General features: G+C 42.4%; 1 protein-coding gene across 1 annotated transcript; it reads right to left on the reverse strand.

Moving 5' to 3' along the window:
* Positions 1–3,368: 3,368 nt before the first annotated feature.
* PEF1 (penta-EF-hand domain containing 1) lies at positions 3,369–18,062 on the reverse strand. Its single transcript, XM_070949451.1, has 5 exons — positions 18,015–18,062; positions 13,628–13,937; positions 11,133–11,288; positions 8,311–8,454; positions 3,369–4,831 (listed from the first exon to the last, which is right to left on the reverse strand). The coding sequence occupies exons 1-5, from the start codon at positions 18,039–18,041 to the stop codon at positions 4,602–4,604; spliced, it is 867 nt and encodes a 288-aa protein (XP_070805552.1). The 5' UTR covers positions 18,042–18,062; the 3' UTR covers positions 3,369–4,601.
* Positions 18,063–24,032: the final 5,970 nt, after the last annotated feature.

Raw genomic sequence — 24,032 nt, forward strand, 5'->3', positions numbered from 1 at the left:
TGACGCCTGATTTATTATATTGCAAACTTTATCAGGAATTAAGTGCTAGATTCATGATGCCCTTGTTAATCCAACGGAATCAATCTAGTTTACTAGAGAGAGAAAAAAAAATATTTTTTCTTTTTTGTGGTCTATTGAAGATAAACATGTAATAAAACATGTTGCATTGCTTACAATGGCTGCAAGGAAGATGCAAAAACACAGTCTGACAAATAGTGCTGTCAATACTCGAGAGAATGTATTGAACTGATATAATTGCTGCAATTTTAAATGTATTTTGCTAAAGCCTACAGTTGCGAATAAATATTTCAAATACAGAGACAAATATTTTTAAAAGTCTTCTTTTCAACAAGTCACAATCTGGCAGCAGAGGTATCTGAAAAGGGGTGAAGAAAGTCAAGATGGCGACTGGGATCATATCTGCCATCTTGGCTTTCTTGAATCCCACCCCCACTCTATCCTTATTGGCTGGCTCGGAACAGCATGTGATCAAACCAGTCCAATGATATAGCTTGATAAGCATCCCGTCCTCATTCATAAAATCAAATCTTTGGAATCATGTCTTTTCAGACGAAAGCTTAAATTATGCCTTTTAATGGGGGAGAATGACACAATTGTTTCAAATCTGGGGAAATGCCTTTGTTTGAAGTTCACCATTTGGTTCCTCCACTGATCCATGTGACCTCGTCTGCTTCTCAAAATTGGCATCAAGATAAAAAGAAAATGGAAATCTGGTTGACCGATTGATTTGATGTGCTGCCTCTTGGATGATGTTGGTGGTGGTGAAAAGAAACAACAACCCAGAGTTAGTGAGTCAGCACCTAAAACCATCACAAGTTTTTGGAAATACACAAATGGGAATTATTTCCTCAGTTGCAAAGGAATGTTTTTAGACTACAAGGAAAGCCAACCACTTGACTGAAAAGCTTGAATTACAACCCATGTCTAATGAGAAAACTGCTTCTGAAGAGCGAAGAGGCTAATTAGTGGTTCAATTTTCTTCCAAAGCTAAAAATGAATCCCATCATTTACATGGTGGACTCTTTTTCTTCCCTAGTCTTCCTTGCCCCTTAACAATAAGAATCTGAAAGAGCTTTGTCTTCGAAGTGAATTTCTCCATCCAGAAGGCAGCAGATCCATCTAAAACAGTTTTTTTTTAAAGAAAATGTTTGCATGAAGCAATGTTTCCCCACAAATAATGGGAGGAGAAAATCCATGGTGTGTCCTTGCTTGGAGAATACAGGATGCTCAGCATCAACCTGGAATGTGAAACTTGAGAGATCCAAGAATTAGAGACAGGTAAAATATACTATGTTCTCCTGAATCAATAAGAAATTTCCCCTTAAAATGATGCCCCTTCAAAGATCCTTAGAGGTCCTTAAGATAAGTTCATACTCTGCAGTAAACTATAATTAATTGGGTTTCCTCATGGCATGTTGAATTCATTCAACCATAAACCATGGCTATTTTGCTGTCAACTCAACCTTATTCAACACCACCAGTAAAAACAAGTTTGGTATAGTGTGGAACCAGTTCTACATTGGAAATCTTTTAAAAGTTAGTGAGAGGCATTTTGACTTCTTGTCGAAGTCAAACTTCCATTGATGCAGAATGTAGTAGTCTTAGAACTGCCAGAGCTATACAACACTGGTATTGAGGGTGCCACACGGAAGTGGGTGGCACATGAATTAAGAACTGGTTCGCCCAGCACTGAAAATGTGAGCGTGCAGCTTGCATGCATGTGCATGGCTTAACTGGCAGCAGCCCACCACTGGTGCCACACTTTCTTCCAGAGGGTTCCCCAGTGCAGTTTAAAGTATTACTTTAAAGCAGAGTTCTTCAAACTTGACGGCTTTAAGACTGGTGGACTTCAACTCCCAGAATTCTCCAGCCAGCTGGCTGGAGAATTCTGGGAGTTGAAGTCCACCAGTCTTAAAGCCGTCAAGTTTGAAGAACTCTGCTTTAAACTAATAAAGGTCTTTATGACTTAGCATCTGAAGGACAACCTTCTTTAGGTAGACCCAATTCCACCCAGTTTGTAATCTTGAAAAGGTTGGAGTAAATATTAAAGCAGGGAAGAGGGGAGGATAGTATGTTTCTTCAGGTATGCCCTGAATTGGGACATATCTGAAGAAACATACTGTCTTCCCTTCTTCCCCGTTTTAATATTTACTCCAATCTTTTCAAGATTACAAACTGGGCGAGTTAGAAAACAATTTAGGTCTTGGATACTTAACCGTACTCTCCGACAGCATTTTAGAGGGCAGTTAACCGCTGAGGTGTTCTTGAGAACTATGGGAAGTAAGGAAGATGTTCACTGGATGCAGGCTAGAGTAGACTACTTTTATAACATTTTTATGATTTTGTGTAGCTTTGTGAAATGAGAAGTGATCAATCTGTGTCCAGCTGGTGGTGTAAAAGTGCCATAAGCACATAAATAAACATAGACAACTGCTTATGGGAACAAAGGCATGGAAAGGACACTAATATGTTGCCCCTTGACTCAAAACAGTCTATGATCTATTCTGAGAATACTTCCAAATTCCTCTCTTGCCACTACGAGCCCCAGAAATAAAAGTTGATGGTATGTTTCTAACAGGAGATGTAGATATGGTTCTCCATACGGGATTTCTATTCCCATTGATCTGCTAAGACTTTAGACCTCCCACCAAAGGGATACTTGGTCCATTGAGGACCTGTATACTACATGAGTCAAAAAGAGGGCTGTGAAAATATTTACAGACCCCCTCACGTCCTGGACATAAACTGTTTCAACTCCTACCCTCAAATCGACGCTATAAAGCACTGCACGCCAGAACAACTAGACACAAGGACTGTTTTTTTCCCAAACACCATCACTCTGCTAAACAAATAATTCCCTCAACACTGTCAAACTATTTACTAAGTCTGCACTACTATTAATCTTCTCATCATTCCTATCACCCATCTCCTTCCACTTATGACTGCATGACTGTAACTTTGTTGCTGGTATCCTTACAATTTATATTGACTGTTTCCTAATATGATTTGATTGCTTATTTGTACCCTATGACTATCATTAAGTGTTGTACCTTATGATTCTTGACGAATGTATCTTTTCTTTTATGTACAGTGAGAGCATATGCACCAAGACAAATTCCTTGTGTGTCCAATCACACTTGGCCAATAAAGATTTCTATTCTATTCTGTTCTGTTCTATTCTATTCTATATTCTAATTCTATTCATTCTCCAGCTTCTAACCATGTTTTAGTTATCACATCTGTATCTCAGCTTTTTTTTTAATAGAGTTTTAAATTAGGCTGTGTCATTCTGTCCCTATGTAACTCTAGAGATTTATTACACTGAAGGAGGAGGAAGAGAAGAAGAATCACAGTGCTTGGGATTGTTTATTGTACATTGCATTCAAGTATAAATCATAAATCTCTAGCTGGCACATCGTTCACCATGATTTGGGCCACCATGAAAAGTTACAAGCAAAATGTTGGCAAGAAAAAATACAAGCACCTAAGTTAATGATTGGCAAGAGGACCTGTAGTTTCGAAGCGAAGAGTGATAACCTGGAGATGCAGAGAACACGAAATGTCCCACTCAAAAAAGAAATGTTGGCAGGATGGGTGGGTGGAATGCTGGTTACCTCCTAATGGCAAACTGGGACTTGAAATGGGCATCAGGGAGAGAAGCCTCAGTCTGTCCTTACGGGGCACTTTTTGCTCAAGGTAGACCCATGTAAATTCATAGCAACATGCAGGTGGAAAATTCAGAAGAAAGAGATATTATTTGATACGCTGGGCTACTTGCTCTGAAGCCGGAAGATAATCCTAAATCCTAAAATCCTAAATTAAAGGGCCTTGATAGTACAGTGGTTTAGTGCACCCTGTCATTAACACAGCTGCCTGCAATTTCTGCTGGTTCGAATCTCTCCAAGGCTCAAGGTTGACTCAGCCTTCCATCCTTTCTAAGGTAGGTGAAATGAGGACCCAGTTTGTGGGGGCAATATTTGTGGGGGCAATAAGCTGACTTTGTATAAAATATACAAAAGAATGAAGGCTATTGCTTAACGCATTGTAAGCCGCCCTGAGTCTCCGGAGAAGGGCAGCATATAAATCAAATTTAAATATAAAAAATAAAAAATTGAAGATTTATATGATTTTATACCTGGGGCCAAAGAAGAAAATCTAGGGAAGAGGGTATCAGGTGCCATGGTGCTGGTTTCTCCTGACTTGGTGCCTCCAGATTATTTTGGACTTCCAATTCGAACGGAATCTTCAACCAACCTGGCTGAAGGATTCTGGGAATTAAAATTCCAGTGTTATCTGGAAGGACCTCTTTGGGGAAAAGTAATAGAGTGAGCAATTTCTTCCCTTAGGAGTTACATGAAGCAACAACAATCCACAACAATCAAACCTATCTGCTGAACAATGTCAAAAGAGTCCACTTGTAGAACTGAGGCATCAGCTTCATAGAAATAAATGATGGCAGTTTCCGTTTCCTTCCTTCTGAACACCTTGTGCCTTTCCTTCTCTGTCTTGCTGGAAAGCCAACAGTCCAACGCAGGGTCCTCAGTGTTAGCCCCATCCTCTGTTTCTCAGAAGGAAAGGTTTCATAACATGCGAGTAGCAGACATCATGAGGAAATCTTCGTAGCTGATCCGTGCAGTGCCCGTCATGCCAGTATCTTTCTCCCGGAAGGCTTCAGTCATGGTTTGGAGGAGAGTGCAGATGTGAATGAAGCGGTCCAATTGGATGCCAGGAGTGCAGCCCTTCTGTGAATAACGGGACACCAGCAGCTGGGAAAACTGGGGGCTCAAGTTGTACCCCATTTGGCAAAGAGCTGAAAGGAAAGCAATATAAATGCGATAGAGTTAGATGGACATCTAACATCAAAAACGTCATCAAAAAAGCACAACAAAGAATGTTCTTTCTGCGCCAGCTCGGAAAGCTCAAACTGCCCAAGGAGCTGCTGATCCAGTTCTACAGAGGAATTATTGAGTCTGTCATCTGCACCTCTATAACTGTCTGGTTTGGCTCTGCAACCCAACAAGACAGACACGACTTCAGAGGATAATAAGAACTGCAGAAGAAACAATGGCTACCAACCTGTCTTCCATTGAGGACCTGTATACTGCACGAGTCAAAAAGAGGGCTGGGAAAATATTTACAGACCCCTCGCATCCTGGACATAAACTGTTTCAACTCCTACCCTCAAAATGACGCTATAGAGCACTGCACACCAGAACAACTAGACACAAGGACAGTTTTTCCCTGAACGCTATCACTCTGCTAAACAAATAATTCCTTCAACACTGTCAAACTATTCACTAAGTCTGCATTACTATTACTCTTCTCATCATTCCTATCACCCATCTCCTTCCACTAATGACTGCATGACTGTAACCATGTTGCTGGTATCCTTAAGATTTATATTGACTGTTTCCCTACGACTATCATTAAGTGTTGTACCTTATGATTCTTGACGAATGTATCTTTTCTTTTATGTTCACTGAGAGCGTATGCACCAAAGACAAATTCCTTGTGTGTCCAATCACACTTGGCCAATAAAATTCTATTCTATTCTATTCTATTCTGTTCTGTTCTGTTCTGTTCTGTTCTGTTCTGTTCTGTTCTGCTCTGCTCTGCTCTGCTCTGCTCTATTGGAATCTCACAAGCATTAAGATTTTTTTCCCCTTCTAATCAGTAATCCATTGCAGAAAAGCTAAGAAGACATTAAGGAAGAATTCTAGTGACTGCTATGAATCAAAATGAGCCCTATTTACAGGGAAATCAATGTTTATATTTTGGCAGTTCTTTCTTCTGCCTGAACTATGCAGTGGCCCTGATCAAACTTTCTTTTGGGGGAGAGTGAAAGCTTCACTGTCAGATTGCCTAGGCCAGTGGTGTCAAACTCAAGGCCCGTGTGTGCGTGTGCTTAGATCTGGCCCGTGGAGCCTCCCTGGAAACAGCAAAGGACTGGCCTGCGGTGCCTCTGACAACAAAAATGGAGCTCCGTTTTTGCTGGCAGAGGGCTGCAGGAGGCCATCGCGGCCGAAAATGGAGCTCAGGAGCCCGTTTTCGCTGGCAGAGTGTTCGGGCCGCCACAGGCGCCCCGACATGAGTGATGTCGAGCTGGCCACAAACCCCACCCCCATCCCGAAACACAACCCTGATGTGGCCCTCAATGAAATCGAGTTAAGACAGTGGTTTCTGTCCATCCCACCAGAACTGGCAAAAGTGGGCATGCTCCAGGTCGTATCAATGAAGCAATGTCTCTGGTAAGGCTCCAGGAAGCATAGCTTCTCTGTTATGGCACCTCCCCACTGAGATCCTGACAATCCCAACACTATTAGCCAGCGGTGAAATCCAAATTTCTTTACTACTGGTTCTGTGGGCGTGGCTTGGTGGGCGTGGCAGGGGAAGGATACCGCAAAATTTCCATTACCACCCCACTCCAGGGGAAGGATACTGCAAAATCCTCATTCCCTCCCCACTCCTGGGAGAAGGATATTGCAAAATCTCCATTCCCACCCCACTCTGGGGCCAGCCAGAGGTGGTATTTGCCGGTTCTCTAAACTGCTCAAAATTTCCACTACCGGTTCTCCAGAACCTGTCAGAACCTGCTGGATTTCACCCCTGCTATTAGCCTTTCAGAAGATAGGAAAGACATACCTGGGTCTTCTCCTAGACCCCGAGGCTGGGATTTTAATCAAGCTCTGGCAAGTTCTGTTTGGTACGTTGATAATGTAATTTTTAGAGTCCTTGAGCCTGGTTCTTTTGAACTGGATTTTTTATAGTTTATTATGCATTATTTCTGGGCGGTCTTGAGTAGATGGGAGGCTATATACATTTATTAAATGAATAAACAAATGAAGTGTCTCTTGTCTTGGCAATGGATAGATTGGATATCAGTATTCCTCTGACAAAGTGAGAACTAACTCTCACATAACTCACACTTAATCCCTAGTGAAAATCCACCATGCTGATGACTCAAATAATTGGTGACAGAGTGGCATGACTGATATTTTTATATCAGCCAAGCATTCCAACATGGAAGAACTACCTAACAATTATTGGAAACTAAGGTTTTTTTTCCCCCACAATTTTTGCTTCCTTTTCCATCTTCTCCTTAGAGTGGACTTACAGCTGCCAGTCCTTTTAGTCCAGTTCAGTGATGGGTTTCGAATTTTTTTACTACCGGTTCTGTGGGTGTGGCTTGGTGGGCGTGGCATGGCTTGGTGGGCGTGGCAGGGGAAGGATACTATAAAATCTCCATTTCCTCCCCACTCCAGGGGAAGGTTACTGCAAAATCCCCATTCCCTCCCGATCAGCTAGGACTCGGGAGGCCGGGGATAGATGGGGGTGGGGCCAGTCAGAATAATTACTACCGGTTCTCTGAAGTACTCAAAATTTCCACTACCGGTTCTCCAGAATTGGTCAGAACCTGTTGAAACCCACCTCTGGTCCAGTTCTTTCTCCGTCTCCAAGCTCAGCCCTCACTGTCTACATCCACCTTAGGGGCATGGCTTTCTGACCAACTGAATCAGAGAGGTAGAAGAAGCTTCTCTTTTCATTAAACGACTGGCTCAACAGCTCAGTATTACTTTGATTGCCAGGTAACCTGCTGATTGTCAACAGATTTTTAAATGCCCAAAATTGAACCATAGGATCTTTACAGAGGAAAGTTTTTTTGGGATTGATCCAGGCCAATAACAGCTACAGAACACTGGGCTGATCCAATGGTAGATCCAGCCTTGGAGAAGATTTCAAGCTGAGGAATCCTGGGAAAAAATAGAACCTGCCTTTGGAATGCCATCCCCAACCACTCTTAGAAATCCAACCCACAGGGAATCTCATTTCTAATAGAAGAAGCTCAGAGCTTAACTGTGGGGACCTTGGTGCTCTCTGAGCTTGGTTGTTTTCTTGCAGACGTTTAATTCTCCAACTAGATAACATCATCAATGCCAGAAGGGAGCGGGTTTTCACTCTGTTTATATACAGTGGCTTGCCCTGATAATGTTGGTGGGGTGTAATTTTTTTTCCTTGGCAGTTCTTTGATCAGAGTATTGTTTGTCTGGTGTTAATCCCTGCTTATCTGGTGCTGAAATCTTCAGTGCTTTCTGAACTAGGTTGGTTGGTTGCAGGTGTTTCATTACCCAACTAGGTAACATCTTCAGTGTTAGAAGGGAATGGTGCAAATGTTACCTGCAAGAAAACAACCAAGCTCAAAGAGCTCCAAGGACCCGACAATCTCATTTCTGAATGGGTGAAGTCAAAATCAACGGCAAAGATTGCCACCCCACAACCTCAATGTCTCACCTTGGTGCATCTCATTATAAGTAATGTTTCCTGAATGGTCCCGATCGAACTGCTGGAACAGATTCCTCCACTGTTGAATAAAACGCCACAGGGCCGAAAACCCATAGAGGTCAATCCGACCAGATTTGCTTTTATCAAACATGTCTGCCGAGACAGAAAGGCAAGAGCGGAGCATTGAATAGTAATGTTTCATTGCCTATATAATAACTATTTTCCCCTAACCAAAAGCTGAAAGAGAGATGAGAGCGTCATACCACTTTTGAGCAGTCTCAAAAATGGTATGAAGGTTTTTACAAGCTTCCAAAATCTGGAGCCATCTATTCAACCCAGGAAAAACTGGAAGGGAAAAAATATTTTAAAAAATCACTAGCATACCATTTGAACCTATTTAAGAACATCTTCTGTCTCTAAGTTTATCCTGTTCCTTAGAATGCCATCTGTATTTCAGTTAAGACAGCAGAAAGAAGACTTGGCTGAAATTGAGAAAATGATTCTCCCTGAAACATGCCAAAGGCAATGGTGAACTATCTTTAGGAAGCTATGTTTGTCCTTTAGCCCAATTTACTGGTTTAGATATTGAGGAGGAGATATATGCATGCAGACCTGTAGCCCCATTTGGGTTTCAAATGACTAGCTATGGAACATCATGGAGAAAACTATCAGTTCTCCCTTGTTTGCAGGGGGAAAGAAAAATGCGCTGTTGAAAGGAGTAGCTCCTTTGAGGGAGGGAAGCATCAAAATCCATGAAATTCAAGCGCAATTATGTTTATAATTATCTTTAGCATTTCATGATGTTTGAGTCACTTCATTATATTATTATTCTGCTCTCTTTTCTATTACATGCAAAGCAGCCTATAACATTTGTTTATTTTACTTATTTCATGGATCTCCAGCTTTGAGATCTTCCAAAGGAGGAGAGAATTGAAGGAGCTGGAAACTTTAGCCTTAGGCTAAAGTTGGATGGAGAGGGATAAGAGAACAGTCTTCAAACACCTGAAGGGAAAATGTTCAGATGAAGGACAAGGCTTATTCTCCGTCATCCCAGTGTGCAGACACAGAATGGTTATAAATGACAGGAAGGCGGTTTCTAGTTGAATGCTAAGGGGGGCGGGGGGGGGGAGGAAATGCCCTAATGGTAAGAGCCAGAGTCGTGCAAATCTTCAAAGAGGGGGTCTGCATTGATGAAAAATTGAAGCAAAGTGACCCCCTTCTAAAAGTGGAGAGAAACAATCATGCTGCTTTATTTTGCAGCTGCTTATCAGCCTCTGGCCCTTGCAACAGCTGGAAGGACATTCCGCCCATCTATAGAAGTTTCCTTCTGCTGGAGAAGGCTGGGGTCTCACTGCAGTCTTCTCCAGCAGCACCTGCCCAAACCAGAATTACCTCCAGCAATTAAGTCTGATCAAAAGACTCTCCCAGATTTCACAAGTGAGAAAGGTGAGGGATGTAGGGAAAATTCTGAGGCAAGGTGAGATGCTGCTTCAACGAAGAGAATCGGGTTGCCTCCATGGCATGAAGCTCTTCCTTGAGCTAAATTTAAAGCCACCTTGCAGAACCTGAGTAAGAATGTTCAGCCAAAGGGAGTAAAGGCCTACAGGAGCATAGAACTCCTTTCTCGGATGTGTCCAGACAAGAAGCTGGGCTGCTGCTGGTTGGAAATGCTTTAATTTGCATTTGTGCACCAAAGGAGGGGGGGGGGTCAATTTTGATGGCTTCAATTATCTCTTCCTATTCCAAGTGGGATGAGTAAATAGGGATTGATCAGCAGCTTAATTTCTTCAGAATGATATCTTGAAAAGACTTCTCCAGTGCCTACATTATAGAGACATTCGTATTAAGTCTCATTTCATCATTGCTGCATAAATACCCAAGGCGCACAGGATGATTTTATACCTCCCTGCTGCTCTCGCATATCATCCCTGTTTGAATTAGATTTGTATTAAATGGATTTTGTTTTCCATGTTTTTTACAGTATTTAGACTATATATATATAGTATTCTTTCTAGCCAGGTTCCACCTACGTAAGCTAAGTTGGATCTAGAACCTGGCTAGAAAGAATATGCACATAAAAGCCTACGAAAAAAGAAAAAGACATATATATATATATATATATATATATATATATATATATATATATATATGTGTGTGTGTGTGTCTCTCTCTCTCTCTCTCTCTCTCTCTCTCTCTCTCTCTCTCTCTCTCTACATATATATATATATATATATATATATATATATATATATATATATATATATAAATAAATAATAAAATAATAAAAACATTGTTTTTACTCCTAAATTTTTTTAATTTCTTTTGTTTTTATATTCTTTGTACCTCACACTCTTAATGCTGGTCTTCGATCATAATAAATGATGATTTAGTGGGAAAACCTAGCCTGGGTACAAAATAAAAATATATCATATTGACTCAAGAAAATGCAAATATAAGGGAAGCCACAGATTCTATTTTGTTCACATTCAAATGCAAACAACTTTTATGAAAATATTGCGTGGAATCTTTCTGAACCTGTCATGCGTGGATGTACTGGATCTTCTGACAGCCACATCCTAGTAGAGAATTAGCTCTAGAGCAGTGTTTCTCAACCTTGGAAGCTTGAAGATGGGTGGACTTCAACTCCCAGAATCCCCCAGTCAGCATTGCTGTCTGGGGGGTTCTGGGAGTTGAAGTCCACCCATCTTCAAGCTTCCAAGGTTGAGAAACACTGCTCTAGAGACTCTGATGGGGAATCAGATCGACAGCATTACAGGGTCCCCACATGCTTTTCCCCATGCTAACTATAAATTCTTTTACCCTGAACTTACTCATCATCATTAAGCAAGTATCATCGCTGAAGGCAGACCAATTGGAGTTGACAAGGGCCTGCTTGAGCTCCTTGGTCGTGATGTATCCACTGTGGTCGGCATCTACACTCTGGAACCAAGAGAAAGCTTCTGGGTCCACACCAGAGGGAACATGCCCTGTGTGAGAAAGAACACGATGTAAAGAACATATACAGAGAACGGCAGAGCCTTTGACTAGCCCAGGGGTCTACAACCTTAAACACTCAAAGAGCCATTTGGACCCATTTCCCACAGAAAAGAAAACACCGGGAGCCACAAAACCTAGGTGTGTGTGGCCAACTCAACGTCACTCACTTCCACCAGTCACATGACTCCCCTAGCTATGCCTACCCAGCCAGTCATTAGGGCAGAAAAGCGGTTGTTAAAAAACACAAACCACAAAACCCTTTTGACATCTCTTTCTCTCTCCCTCCCTCCCTCCCCCTTTTCTCCCCCCGTCTCTCTGTATCTCTCTATGACTCTCTCTCTCCCCCCTTTTCTCTGTCTCTACTCTGGCTGTTTCTCCATCCCCCGCCATTGCCCTTACCTTCTCAGGCCAGGTGAGGAGTGACTGGGAGGGGAGGGCGAGGGGTGGGGACAGCCAGTGGTGGATCACCCAACAGGGAGCCACAGCAGAGGGCCCAAAGAGCCGCATATGGCTCTGGAGTCGCAGGTTGCTGACACCCGGACTAGAGCATGCCCAAGTATTCACCAACATTGACAGGAAACATCAAGCAAGCTTCTGACAAATGGAGAAGGTGAGACTCAAACCTTCTACTTATTTGCTGAATCAACCTCCCCCCACTTCCCCCCAAAAAAGATAGGATGGATATGTTAAATGTGAGCCCTAGAAAAGAAAGTTCACTTGGGCAGTGGGATGCAAAATCTTATAAAAACAGAAGGGAAATAAATGAGTATTTTCCAATGATTTGTAATGCTCAAGGCTAACATGGAGAAGGCACGTCGCTTCAGCAGGATGCAAATGCTGCTGCGTTTAGGAGGATTCTGCATAGAAGCAAAATTTTATGTCCATCTCCTCAGGAAGGTGTTGTGACCTAGCTTCCTGAGTCATTAAAACACACGAGTAGTCCCAAAAACCTCTTTTATTGCAACAACTGTGAATTACGTTCATTCACAGCTGAGTCCCAATTAGTTGCAAAAAGTCCTTCGGGAGAAGTCCTTCGGGATAATCACCAACCTTTATCTTCCTTGACATGCTGCCAAAGACCTACTTGGCAAAGCCACATGGAGTTCAGAATCAAACAGAGATGCCGACTGGGAACAGAATTAACAATGTTGCTTTTCTGCAAAGGGCCCATGTGCCTTTGCTCCTCTTTTAAGCCTTATGGAAGGGGTCAAGCATCTCCAGGCCTTACTCCAGAGTCGTCCCTTTTGTTTTAACTGTTCATGCCTTCTGGCAGCTCTGCGCATCTGTGAACTAGGCACAGGCTCCTCCTGTTCCTCTGCCTCTCTGATGTCTGACTCTGGAGGCTCTGGAGTCCGTGCATCACTCCCAGATGGCCATGGCCCCATCACTGCCTCTGATGCAGAGCCCTCGTCTGAGCCTTCCCCAGACTCCAGGACTGGCCCATGTTCCTCCCCAGCCTCCTCACTGTCCAACTCCGCTGCCAGCTCTGCAGGCTGCTGGCAGACCACAACAGAAGGCAACTTTGGGACTTTTCAGTTCTCACCTTGGGACCTTAAATAATGCAATAGGGACACCTTTCTGAACCCCTGGTCTAAATGGAGATGAATAATTCAAATTACGGATGGTTTCTCCAATTTTGCAATAAAAAACAGGCACCGACTGCCGCAGCTGCGGAACCAGTCCATAAAAGCGAGAGATGTCAGAGACACATAGCTTGTTCCTTAACGTGTAGCCGAGGGAGCCCTGGAGCTACAGACAAGTTTGCCTCCTTTGGGAGATGGTTTTACTCGAAAGGTCTGCAAAATGTAGGCGCTACTGTATTCCAACACTTGCAAAATGTCGCTAGTCCAGAAAAAAAATGCTACTTGGGTCACAACCCGTCACACCGGAGATTTGTGGTTTTATATGTGCAGGGAGAATTGAAATTCCAGTTTTCTAAAAGTTTCTCGGCTGTCTACATATTTGTAGCTCTTGATCCACACCACAAACCAGTTGAGAAATGCTCCCAAGTAAGAACAAACCAACTAACGACGCCGCACATTTCTCATTATAACTTGAAATTCCAGATCTGGTAGTAAGTTTTTCGTAGACGCGTGGCAAAAACACTGCAGTGGAAAAATGCAAATTTGAGCATCACGATTAACTGGTTCTTAGAGAGGAAACCTGATAACAGACTTGATTTGAAATGTTTGCTTGCTAAAAAAAAGGGGGGGGCAATATTGCAACCGATGGGGGGGGGAAAGGATGGCCAGTAGAGCAATTCCAGATAAACCAGGATACCCTAGTTCAACAATGACAACTGAACTGAAACAAGCATCCTACCACTCACCTCCAGGACCACCTGCTCCATAGGGCGCAGGTTGGGGAGCACCATAGGGATTAGCAGGCTGTCCATATGACCCTCCTGGGACTGGGCCACTCCCATACATTCCACCCGGAGGGCCGGAGGAAGGATATCCATATGGTCCTCCACTGGGGGGTGATCCATACGGGCCTCCAGGTGCTGGGCCCCCATACTGTCCCCCAGAAGGCAGTCCACTTCCATACTGTCCCCCAGAAGGCAGTCCACTTCCATACTGTCCACCAGGATAGCCGCCTTGAGGAGCTCCTGGAGCCTGTCCTGCAGTCCCAGGATAGCCCTATCAAGGAACAAAAGAAGGAAGGAAAGAACTGTAAAAAAGCAGACAATGAATCAGCACAGGACCTAGGTTTCTCACTCCCTTGTTGCGAAATGGTCCTTTCCCCTTCTTCATAACTTCCTTGGTTGTGAAATGGTTCTTGTTCCACTCTACCTCCTTACAAAAGGTATACCCTAAGCTGTGAATGATTGGGTCTCCATTCATAGAAATTGGTGGTATAAATAAATAAGTAGTCACGGTGGAAAATATACCCCTTTACATGATTCACATCATTCACACAATGGCATTCTTGCTGCTTTGATCTCACCTGACCCCCCTGCCAACTCCTCATCAAGTTATCAGGGTAAAACAGAACTGAATCACCACTTTTTAGTGTTGGTGAAGTCTTCAACTCTTCTTACTCCAGAAGAAAAGAGAAATTATTTTTTGGGGGTAGAAAAAAATACAAGTGCAGCTATAAAACAGGTATTTCACCTGTTGAAGGTGTCAGGTTCAATCTCTGAACTGGTTGCCAAGCTGAGAAATCGGGATAAGATACTCTTTTGACAGCAACTTAGATTGTCTGAACTTCCAATTGGCCCATAAATATTTTTAATTATCTTACAAATACTGACTCCAAGTTTAATTTTAATTAATACTTTTTTTAAAATTGTATTTCAGGAGAATCAAAAAGCTTTAAATATATCTCAAGAACAAGCGGCTAGGGAAGACTTATTAATTTTATTAAGTTGTATAATATTTAATAGTTTCCTGATGGGGTAGATATATTTCAATTTGGGATAAAGCCAGATTGATCCATATGGATAATTTTGCCAATAATCATTTTATCGATTAGCTGACAATTTAGTGTAGAGCTAATAGTCTTTTAGGAAATGAAATAGGCCTATAAGATGGCAAATCCTCAAAATCTTAAGGTGCAAATACAAGGTGCAAATACAATACTTTGCACCTTGTAACTCTTGTAACTGTGTCTTGGAAATAGTCTACGATAATTTTGATTCTTAAGTCAAGTACACTAATGTATATTTAAAATCTCCTTGGCATTGAGCTTCAACTCTGAGCAACCATGTATTTAACTTCACTAAACAACAAAGAACATTTAGCACAACATGCTAAAGTAGGTCAGGGCATGAGTTTAAAGTGTTGTGAAGAAGAAGGAAGGTTTATTTTAGCAGTTTATCAACCCCAAGGCTAAACCAACTGTTTGGTTAACTGTTTTATTATTATATTTTTATATTTTTATTTTTTTAATTTGATTTCTCCGGAAACTCAGGGCGGCTTACAATGCGTTAAGCAATAGCCTTCATACTTTTGTATATTTTTACAAAGTCAGCTTATTGCCCCCACAAACTGGGTCCTCAATTTACCTACCTTAGAAAGGTATATGATATGACTATCATTAAGTGTTGTACTTTATGGTTCTTGACAAATGAACTGACAAATTTCTTTTATGTACACTGAGAGCATATGCATCAAGACAAATTCCTTGTGTGTCCAATCACACTTGGCCAATAAAGAATTCCATTCCATTCCATTCCATTCCATTCTATTTCTACTCTATTCTATTCATTGAGGAAGAGGAGACAAGATTCTACCTTCCTGATTACAAGCCAATAATGAAGTCTTAAAACTCAATATTCAATAATCCAATATCCTAATACCAGAGTGAAGTGAAAAAGGTGCCTTTGACCTCCAATGCAACTCTTTTTCTCCACATAGTGCAAGAAAGAAATGGTGCAAGAAAACCTCCCGCCACTTTTGTGGCTGTGTCTCAGAAAACCTTGCTGACTGATTTCAGTCATGCACTGATAAGTCAATTTCCTGGCAGAGTGGATGACTCAATTAATAATTTGGCCGCGAGGTCCAGGTAATCAAGGGAGACATCTGAATCCATTTTGTTATACTTGGAATGGAATTTAATCAGGAAAGACAAAATCATCAGAACAGATACAGGAGGGGGTCAAAACAGGCTGGATTCACATATTGCAATAAGCCATGCAATCCTGGCTTAATGGAAGGTATGAATCTTGAGCAGAGGGTTGGACTAGAGGTCTTCTCCCAACTCTGTTCTTCTGTTATTCTGAGCCCCATAGGTAGATAACAATTTTTTGAAAATTCTGATTCATTGCAAAGTAAATGAACAGGGCTTAGGCACAGCTGTGTAAGAGACAAGATTTTAACGAATGCACTTCTCCCTTCTCTGCAAGAAAACCTCTGCCAGTCACAGCCCTTCTCTTAAATCTTAAATGCAGCCTCTGCCCTCCCCTGGGTCCTTATGCAGGAGTCAGATTGCTGAAGTATTTTATGGATTTATTTTGAAGTATTTTATTTATTCAATTCCATTCAATTTATATAGCTGCCCAACTTGCATTAGCAACCCGTGGTGTTGAACCCCTTTGAAAATTTTAATATAGTAACACAAAGTAAAAATGAAAAATAATAAAACACAACTAAGAGTAAATGTGCTTCTGAGGCAGCAAGTTGTCACCAATCTTGCTTTCAGGACAGAAGAACCTATAGGTCAGGGATCCTCAAACTTGGCAGGTTTAAGACTTGTGGACTTCAACTCCCAGAATTCTCCAGCCAGCATAGCATAGCATAGCATAGCACAGCATAGCATAGCAGGCTGGAGAATTCTGGGAGTTAAAGTCCACAAGTCCTCTGCTATAGGTGGTTAAATCCCTGGTTTTTATCCATTTTAAGTCTGATTTTATGAGCGTTTCATAGTCGCTTCACTGTGTTTCTTGTGAGCTATCCAAGAATGATAGGAAGAGGCAGCATGCAAAGGTTTGGTCATCTTGCAGAAGAGCCATCGAGGGCCGTCCTCACACAACCCGTTTCCCATTCTTGCCGAAATAGCAACCTACATCCAGTGCTTGCACAACATCTTGAGATTAACCAGGGGTGAAATCCAGCAGGTTCTGACAAGTTCTTGAGAACCGGTAACGGAAATTTTGAGTAGTTCGGAGAACCGGCAAATACCACCTCTGGCTGGTCCCAGGGTGGGGTGGGAATGGAGATTTTGCAGTATCCTTCTCCCAGGAGTGGGGTGGGAATGGAGATTTTGCAGTATCTTTCCCCGGGAGTGGGGAGGGAATGGGGATTTTGCAGTATCTTTCCCCTGGAGTGGGGAGGGAAGGGGGATTTTGCAGTATCCTTCCCTTGAGTGGGGTGGGAATGGGGATTTTGCAATATCTTTCCCTTGCAGTAGGGTGGTAATGGGGATTTTGCAGTATCCTTCCCTCTGGAGTGGGGAGAGAATGGGGATTTTGCAATATCCTTCCCCTGGAGTGGGGTGGTAATGGGGATTTTGCAGTATCCTTCCCCTGGAATGGGGAGGGAATGGGGATTTTGCAGTATCTTTCCCATGGAGTGGGGTGGGAATAGGGATTTTGCAGTATCCTTCCCCCTGGAGTGGGGTGGGAATGGGGATTTTGCAATATCCTTCCCCTGCAGTAGGGTGGTAATGGGGATTTTGCAGTATCCTTCCCTCTGGAGTGGGAATGGGGATTTTGAAGTATCCTTTCCCCTGCCACACCCACTAAGCCACACCACGCCCACAGAACCGGTAGTAAAAGAAATTTGGATTTCACCACTGGCATTAACTAACTGACCAGGCTTCCCAAGAAGGTGTCACTCACCCCTCAGCAACTGTTAAGATGGAGGACTTCAATTCCCAGAATGCTCCAGCCAGCAAGAGTGGACTTCAACTCCCAGAATTCCCCATCCAATGAAAAGCCTTGTTTTTGGGGAGCTTCTTTCCTTTTCCCCTCCATCCCCCCAATCATCTACCACCCCCCCCCACACACACCAATGACGTCACTACAGTACTCCATTGGCCTGGCCGTGACGTCACCGCGTCACTGAAAAGCGGTGATTCGTTTCCTTGCCGGTGCCTATCATCCTCTCTGCTCTCTCTGTCTCCCCCCCCGCCCTTTTCAGGTTGCCTAGGCAACTTCCAAGCCCCTTCCAATAGAGAGCCCACTCAAACCCTCGCTCCCGTCAGCCACTGCGGCGGGGTGTGGGCTCGACGCGTCCTTCCTTTCGCTCGCGCGCGCGCGCACCCACCCGCCTCACCTGTCCATACGGGTAACTGGCCGCCATGGAATCTTCCTTCTTCGTCGCGCGGGGAACGCCCTTCCTTTTTCTCTCCCCGCCCCTCCACCCTCCCCCCGGTTCTAGTTTGATTGGACGAGAGGACCCTCGCGTGGCGCACGAACGTGGGCGGATCAGCTGTCACTCACCCTGGCGGGGCGGGGCTTCGCGAGCGTCAACGCTATAAAAGGGCAAGACGTGAGGGCTTTTGTTTTTTACCTCATCCTTTTTTCCCCCGCTAAACTAGAGGTCTTCAAACTTGGCCGCTTTAAGACTGGTGGACTTCAACTCCCGGAAGCCCACCAGTCTTAAAGCGGCCAAGTTTGAAGACCTCTGCCCTAAGAGATCCAGTTAGAGAGTTCATGTGGTTTTATTTCTGTTCTGGTTCGCATCTAAGAACTCAAAAGCAGCAGCCTGGCTGAATGTGTGTGTTGTTATTCAGCCCACGTTCACACCAGCCCTGTAAAGTAGGCTGATCCCAAAATCACCAGTTATGCTCCAATCAGGTGCTGATGAGTGGCATCTACCCTCTTTAATATATTTAATTATTCACGTTCTGGGTTGATCAAATGCTTTGTGGGAAGCCTCCGCGCCCCCTTCCCTCCCCCCACAAATCCTAGAAGAATGAAATATTTTGGGGGGAAATGAAAAAGGCAGGATATAAAATATTTCCCCTCAACATCCTTTTTACATCCTGGCGACCAAAACTGGATGCAGGATTCCAAGTGTGGCCTTACCAAGGCCTTATAAAGTGGTATTAACACTTCACGTGATCTTGATTCTCTCCCTCTGTTGATGCAGCCTAGAACTGTGTTGGCTTTTTTGGCAGCTGCTGCACACGGCTGGCTCATATCTAAATGGTTGTCCACTAGGACTCCAAGATCTGTTGTGACTCCTGCTCCCGAGCCTGTCCTAACAGAGGAAGAGGACTCAGAAGGTGATGGGGAGGAACTGACAAGGCCTCCCTCTCCAGGACCCTCCTTTCTGGCAATGCCTCAGGTTCCATCCGAAGGCCAGGAGGAACAGCCTGGGATGTGCCAGGAGGAAGTCATATCGGAGCACCCATTGATAGGGAGCGAGGAGGATGAATCCTGGCTTGATCCCAGGCAGGGTCACAGGGAGAAGCGTGTGCAGCAACGGAAGAGGCGTGGGAGGGCCAGAGATTGAGCTGAGTCACGGAGCCATGCCCCACCAGGAATAAAAATGGGTGGGATTGCTCTTCAGACTTTGTGACGGACAAAATTAAACCCTGAAAGTCACATCGTGATCTCTGAAATTCGGCTTGGATATATTTTGGACTGAACATTGACTAAACTCTTGTCTCGTGGATAATTTGTTGCTCCTGGAACGGACTGAAGATAAGTCCTCTTCTGCTTTATGGGAGTGAAAATGGTCTTGGCTGGCATTCGGCAGTTTGCTGCCAAAACCTTGCTCTGCCAAGAATTCTAATCTGTTTACCTAATAAAATATTGGCAGGCGTGCTTGGTATTACGTTTGCCTGTGTGAGGAAGGGGGACAGAACAAGATCCCTCTCACAGTTACTACTGTTTTGTGGGGGGAAAGTGAGTACAAATTCAGAGAAAAAGCAACTAGGTCTTGAGGCCCTTGAAGGACTAAGCCAGAATTTCTTAACCTCAGCAACCAAGTCTCAGAATCAAAGTCCATCCCAGTTGGCTGGGGAAATGTAGGAGATGAACTCTACGTATCTTGCTGAGATTGAGAAATAACAGCTGTAATCCATCCAGAAAATGTTGGGTGTTGATCAGATAGGAAATGATAATGATAATGGTAATACAGGTCTCCTTGACTTAATAATAGTTCAGTTCGTGACCATTCCAAGTTACAATGGCACTGAAAAAAGCGATTTATGACCATTTTTCACACTTATGACCATCGTAGCATCCCTAAGGTCACGTGATCAAAATTGGGATGCTCGGCAACTGATTCATATTTATGACAGTTGTAGTATCCTGGGGTCATGTGATCACTTTTTGCAACCTTCTGACAAGCAAAGTCAATGGGGAAGCCAGATTCACTTTAGAATCATGTTACTAACTTAACAACTGCAGTGATTTACTTTAAAAAAATGTGTCAGGAAAGGTCGTAAAATGGGGCAAAACGCCATTAGCAACATAAATTTTGGGCTGCACTGTGGTCATAAATCGAGGGTTATTTGTAATAATAATAAAACTAGGTATGCTGTTATGGGATCATGGCTATCTCTTCTTTCCAAGCTCACAGACTTGGAATTAGGCCAAATTTGGGGTGCAATTAGTCAGTTTGGTATAGTGGTGAAGGCACCAGCCTGGAAACATCATGAATTTTAGTCCTGGTTTAGCCACAAAGCCCACTGAGTGACCTTGAGCCAGTCCCTCCCTTCTCAGCCCTAGGAAGAAGGCAATACCTAACCATTTCAGAAAAACCTTACCAAGAAAACTTCAGGAATTAATCCAGGCGGTCATCAGGAGTCAAAAACTGACTTGAAAGCATCATTGACATTGCCCTAAGATATGTTTTTCAGCCTTGAGGAAAGCACTGAGTGTGTTGACTTGCTAGTGGTGAAGCTTCTCCTTATGAAAGGGCAGACAACGAGTTGTGTTGGGTGTACAGTATTTGGAGGGGCTTTAGATTGCTGGTTGTTGTAGTCTGCCAGCAGCCTGCGGAGCTGGCAGCAGAGTCGGACAGTGAGGAGGCTGGGGAGGAACATGGGCCATTCCTGGAATCTGGGGAAGGCTCGGACGAGGGCTCTGTGTCAGAGATGAGGCAGAGATGGGGCCAGGGCCATTGGGGAGTGATGCAGGGACTCTGGAGCCCCCCGAGTCAGACATCAGAGAGGCAGAGGAACAGGAGGAGCCTGTTCCCAGTGCGCGCATGTGCAGAGCTGCCAGAAGGCAGGAACAGTTAAAACAAAAGGGATGACTCGGGAGTAAGGCCTGGAGATGATTATCCCCTCCCATAAGACTTAAAAGAGGAGCAAAGGCATGTGGGCCTTTGCAGGAAACAACCTTTGTTCATTCTGTTCAGCTTAAAGCCTGAAGCTCTGTTTGATTCTGGACTCCATGTGGCTTTGCCAAGTAGGTCTTTGGCAGAGGGTCAAGGGAGATAAAGGTGGATGATTATCCCGAAGGACTCTTTACAAATAATTGGGACTCATCTGTGAATGAACAGAATTCACAGCTGTTGCAGTAAAAGAGGTTTTTGGGACTACTCATGTGTTTTAATGAGTCAGGAAGCCTAAGTCAGAACATAGTTTGCATGGGAAATTAAGCAGAATCACAAGAGCGGCATCCTGTGGGCTCTATAGGAGTCATCCTCAATGGGTAGCTTCTTGATGAGAGCAAGATGGCATGGACAAACATAGCACGTTGCAACAGCCATAGCAAAGATAAGCAGAGGAGCTGAAAATCAGCTCCATGATGCCGGTTCAGTTCCCTTGTCTGAATCTTGGTAATGTGGTCCTTGGCCTACAATCATAATTCAGCCTGGCAATTATGGTCGTAAGTCATGATGGCTGTAAAGCAGTGGTAGTCAACCTATTATACCTACCGCCTACTTTTGTATCTCTGTTAGTAGTAAAATTTTCTAACCGCCCACCGGTTCCACAGTAATGGTGATTTATAAAGTAGGGAAGTAACTTTACTTTATAAATTTTATAAAGCAGAGTTACAGCAAGTTAAAGCATATAATAATAATTACTTACCAAATACTTTATGTCAGACTTTCGCTAAATTTGGCAGAATAAATCTTTATAAAACAACTTACTGTAGTTAAATTTATCTTTTTATTTATACTTTGCATACATAGAAGCATGAAGACTGATGAAATTACATTTAATTAATTAAATTATTAATGAGATCCCTGAGGCTGAGGCTGCAAAACTAAATACTGGATATCTGGCTCAATTTTTGTAAGGAACAAACGAAAGTCTCCTCTTTCGGAAATATTCAGGCGGTTTCTTTCTTTGGTCATAATATGATTAGCACTAAAGCCTGATTCCACAAGATACGAGGTAGGGAAAGGTATCAATAAACTGAATATCATTTTCCACATACCGTATTTTTTGGAGTATAAGATGCACCGGAGTATAAGATGCACCTACCTTTTTTGGTTATTGGCTTTTTTTAAAGTTTTTTTTTATCTTTTAGACAAACACACATAACAAACATACAATGTATTTTCTTTGAACAGAGTATTTGGCTGGTTCACAAATTTAAACAGTGTTTAGTCATTTCAATTAAATTTACAATTTCTATATTTCATTTTTGCCATATTTATTCCTCATCTATTTTTTGAAAAAAACCAATATTACCCTTCATTCTCATCTCTAATCTTAATCAAATTCAATTTTTCCCTTCTATTCTATATTATACCCCTTCCCATTGTCATCTATTTTTATATCCATCCTCACATTGGTTAATTATTTAATATTACAATTGTTTAATACAAATTCAACATTTTAATATAAATCAATTAGTTATATAACTATCTTTTTGTATATTAATCAATATGAACGTGAATATTCCAATTATTTCCATGCAATCCAATTTCTTACAAATCAATTAATTATATTTACCAATAATAATAAACCAAATAATTTTCCCCATACATTCCTCCAAACCACAACTTAACCATTTCTGCTTTCAACACAATATACAATTAATAGTATGTCAATTATTACAATTCCCTAGTTAAATAGAGCTTTTTTCTTTTGTGTTTTAAAATTTTGAACTCTCCTCTTTTGCCCTAAATTTCCCATTGTTTGCACCTACCTTTTTTGGTGAGGAAAAAGAAAAAGAAATCTCTCTCTGCCTCATTTTGCCATGTTGCAGCAAAGAGCCTGCTTTACTTTCAATTTCGTTTTTCAGCATAGCTAGGGGGAAAAAAATCTGCTCCAGCACTTTTTGCAGCAAGCAGGAGAGCCCTGCGCAAAACAGCTGAGAGCAAGTCAGCTGAGAGTCGGGAGGCCGATCTAATCTACTTGTGCTAATTAACTTATGCTGAAGCTGAAAGGAGCTGTTTTTTCTTGCTGTTTGCTTGCAAGGAGGTAACTGCTGCGAGGCACAGGCCAAAGGGTGGGGGCCAGTGGGTGGGCAGGGCTACATTCAGTGTGTAAGACACACCTAAATTTTCACTCCCTTTTGGGGGGTAAAAAGGTGCGTCTTATACTCCGAAAAAGATAGTATTTGGATATAAGACAGGCATTTTTTTTTATTTTGCCATAGGTTTTCATATCCACCACTATCGAATTTATGTTTACTTTCTTCATCATATCTAATTTCTAACAGTTCTTCTTGGCAAGTTGTATCAGCCTCTTCAATATTTGCGGTAAAAGGATTTTTCATCCAGTCATACACCTTTAATTTCAAAATATCTTCAAATCATTTTTCCATGTCCAATTTAAGTTCATTGAGGTGGCTACTGAATCTGTCAATATCCCCTGGAGTTACATCATCTTTTATAGATGATAATTCAGGAAACTGATGAAATTCTCTCTTCAATAGATTATAATGAAGTAGTTCAAGCTTGTCAATAAATAATGACAAACTTTGGCAACCTATAAGAGTTTTATTAGCTCCTTGAAGCTGCAAATTGACATCATTAAATCTCTTGAAAATATCTGCCAAATAAAAGGCATCATTCTTTACTGTTTTTAACTGTTGACACAGATTGGTCTCATTATGACTTTCAAAAAATTGTATGACACTATCATATAATGCTACAAAACGAGCCAAAGATGTACCCTTTGATAGCCACTGAACTTCTGCGTGCAAAAGTAACATAATAAAATCTTCATTATTGTCCTGGCAAAACTGTTCAAACATTCTATTATTTTTTGCATTGGATTTGATCTTGTTTATGGCTTGAATTATTATAGTTAATGATGAATGGAGACTTGTACTTAGATGTTTTCCTACAAGATGTTGTCTGTGCACCACACAATGAATACATAAAACATTTGGCACGTCTTCCTTCAAATAAGCAACAAATCCACGATAGCGA

Source organism: Pituophis catenifer, unplaced genomic scaffold, assembly GCF_029215685.1.
Source record: "Pituophis catenifer annectens isolate HBS135680 unplaced genomic scaffold, rPitCat1.0.hap2 SCAF_9, whole genome shotgun sequence".
Lineage (NCBI taxonomy): Eukaryota > Metazoa > Chordata > Lepidosauria > Squamata > Colubridae > Pituophis > Pituophis catenifer.

Excerpts from the sequence above, each read along its gene's own strand:
- PEF1 (XM_070949451.1), bottom strand. The coding sequence starts at position 18,041 with ATGGCGGCCAGTTACCCGTATGGACAG. Across the intron at positions 8,455-11,132 it reads TACTTGCTTAATGATGATGA|ACATGTTTGATAAAAGCAAA; the intron begins GTAAGTTCAGGG and ends CTGTCTCGGCAG. Across the intron at positions 4,832-8,310 it reads TTATAATGAGATGCACCAAG|CTCTTTGCCAAATGGGGTAC; the intron begins GTGAGACATTGA and ends CTTTCCTTTCAG.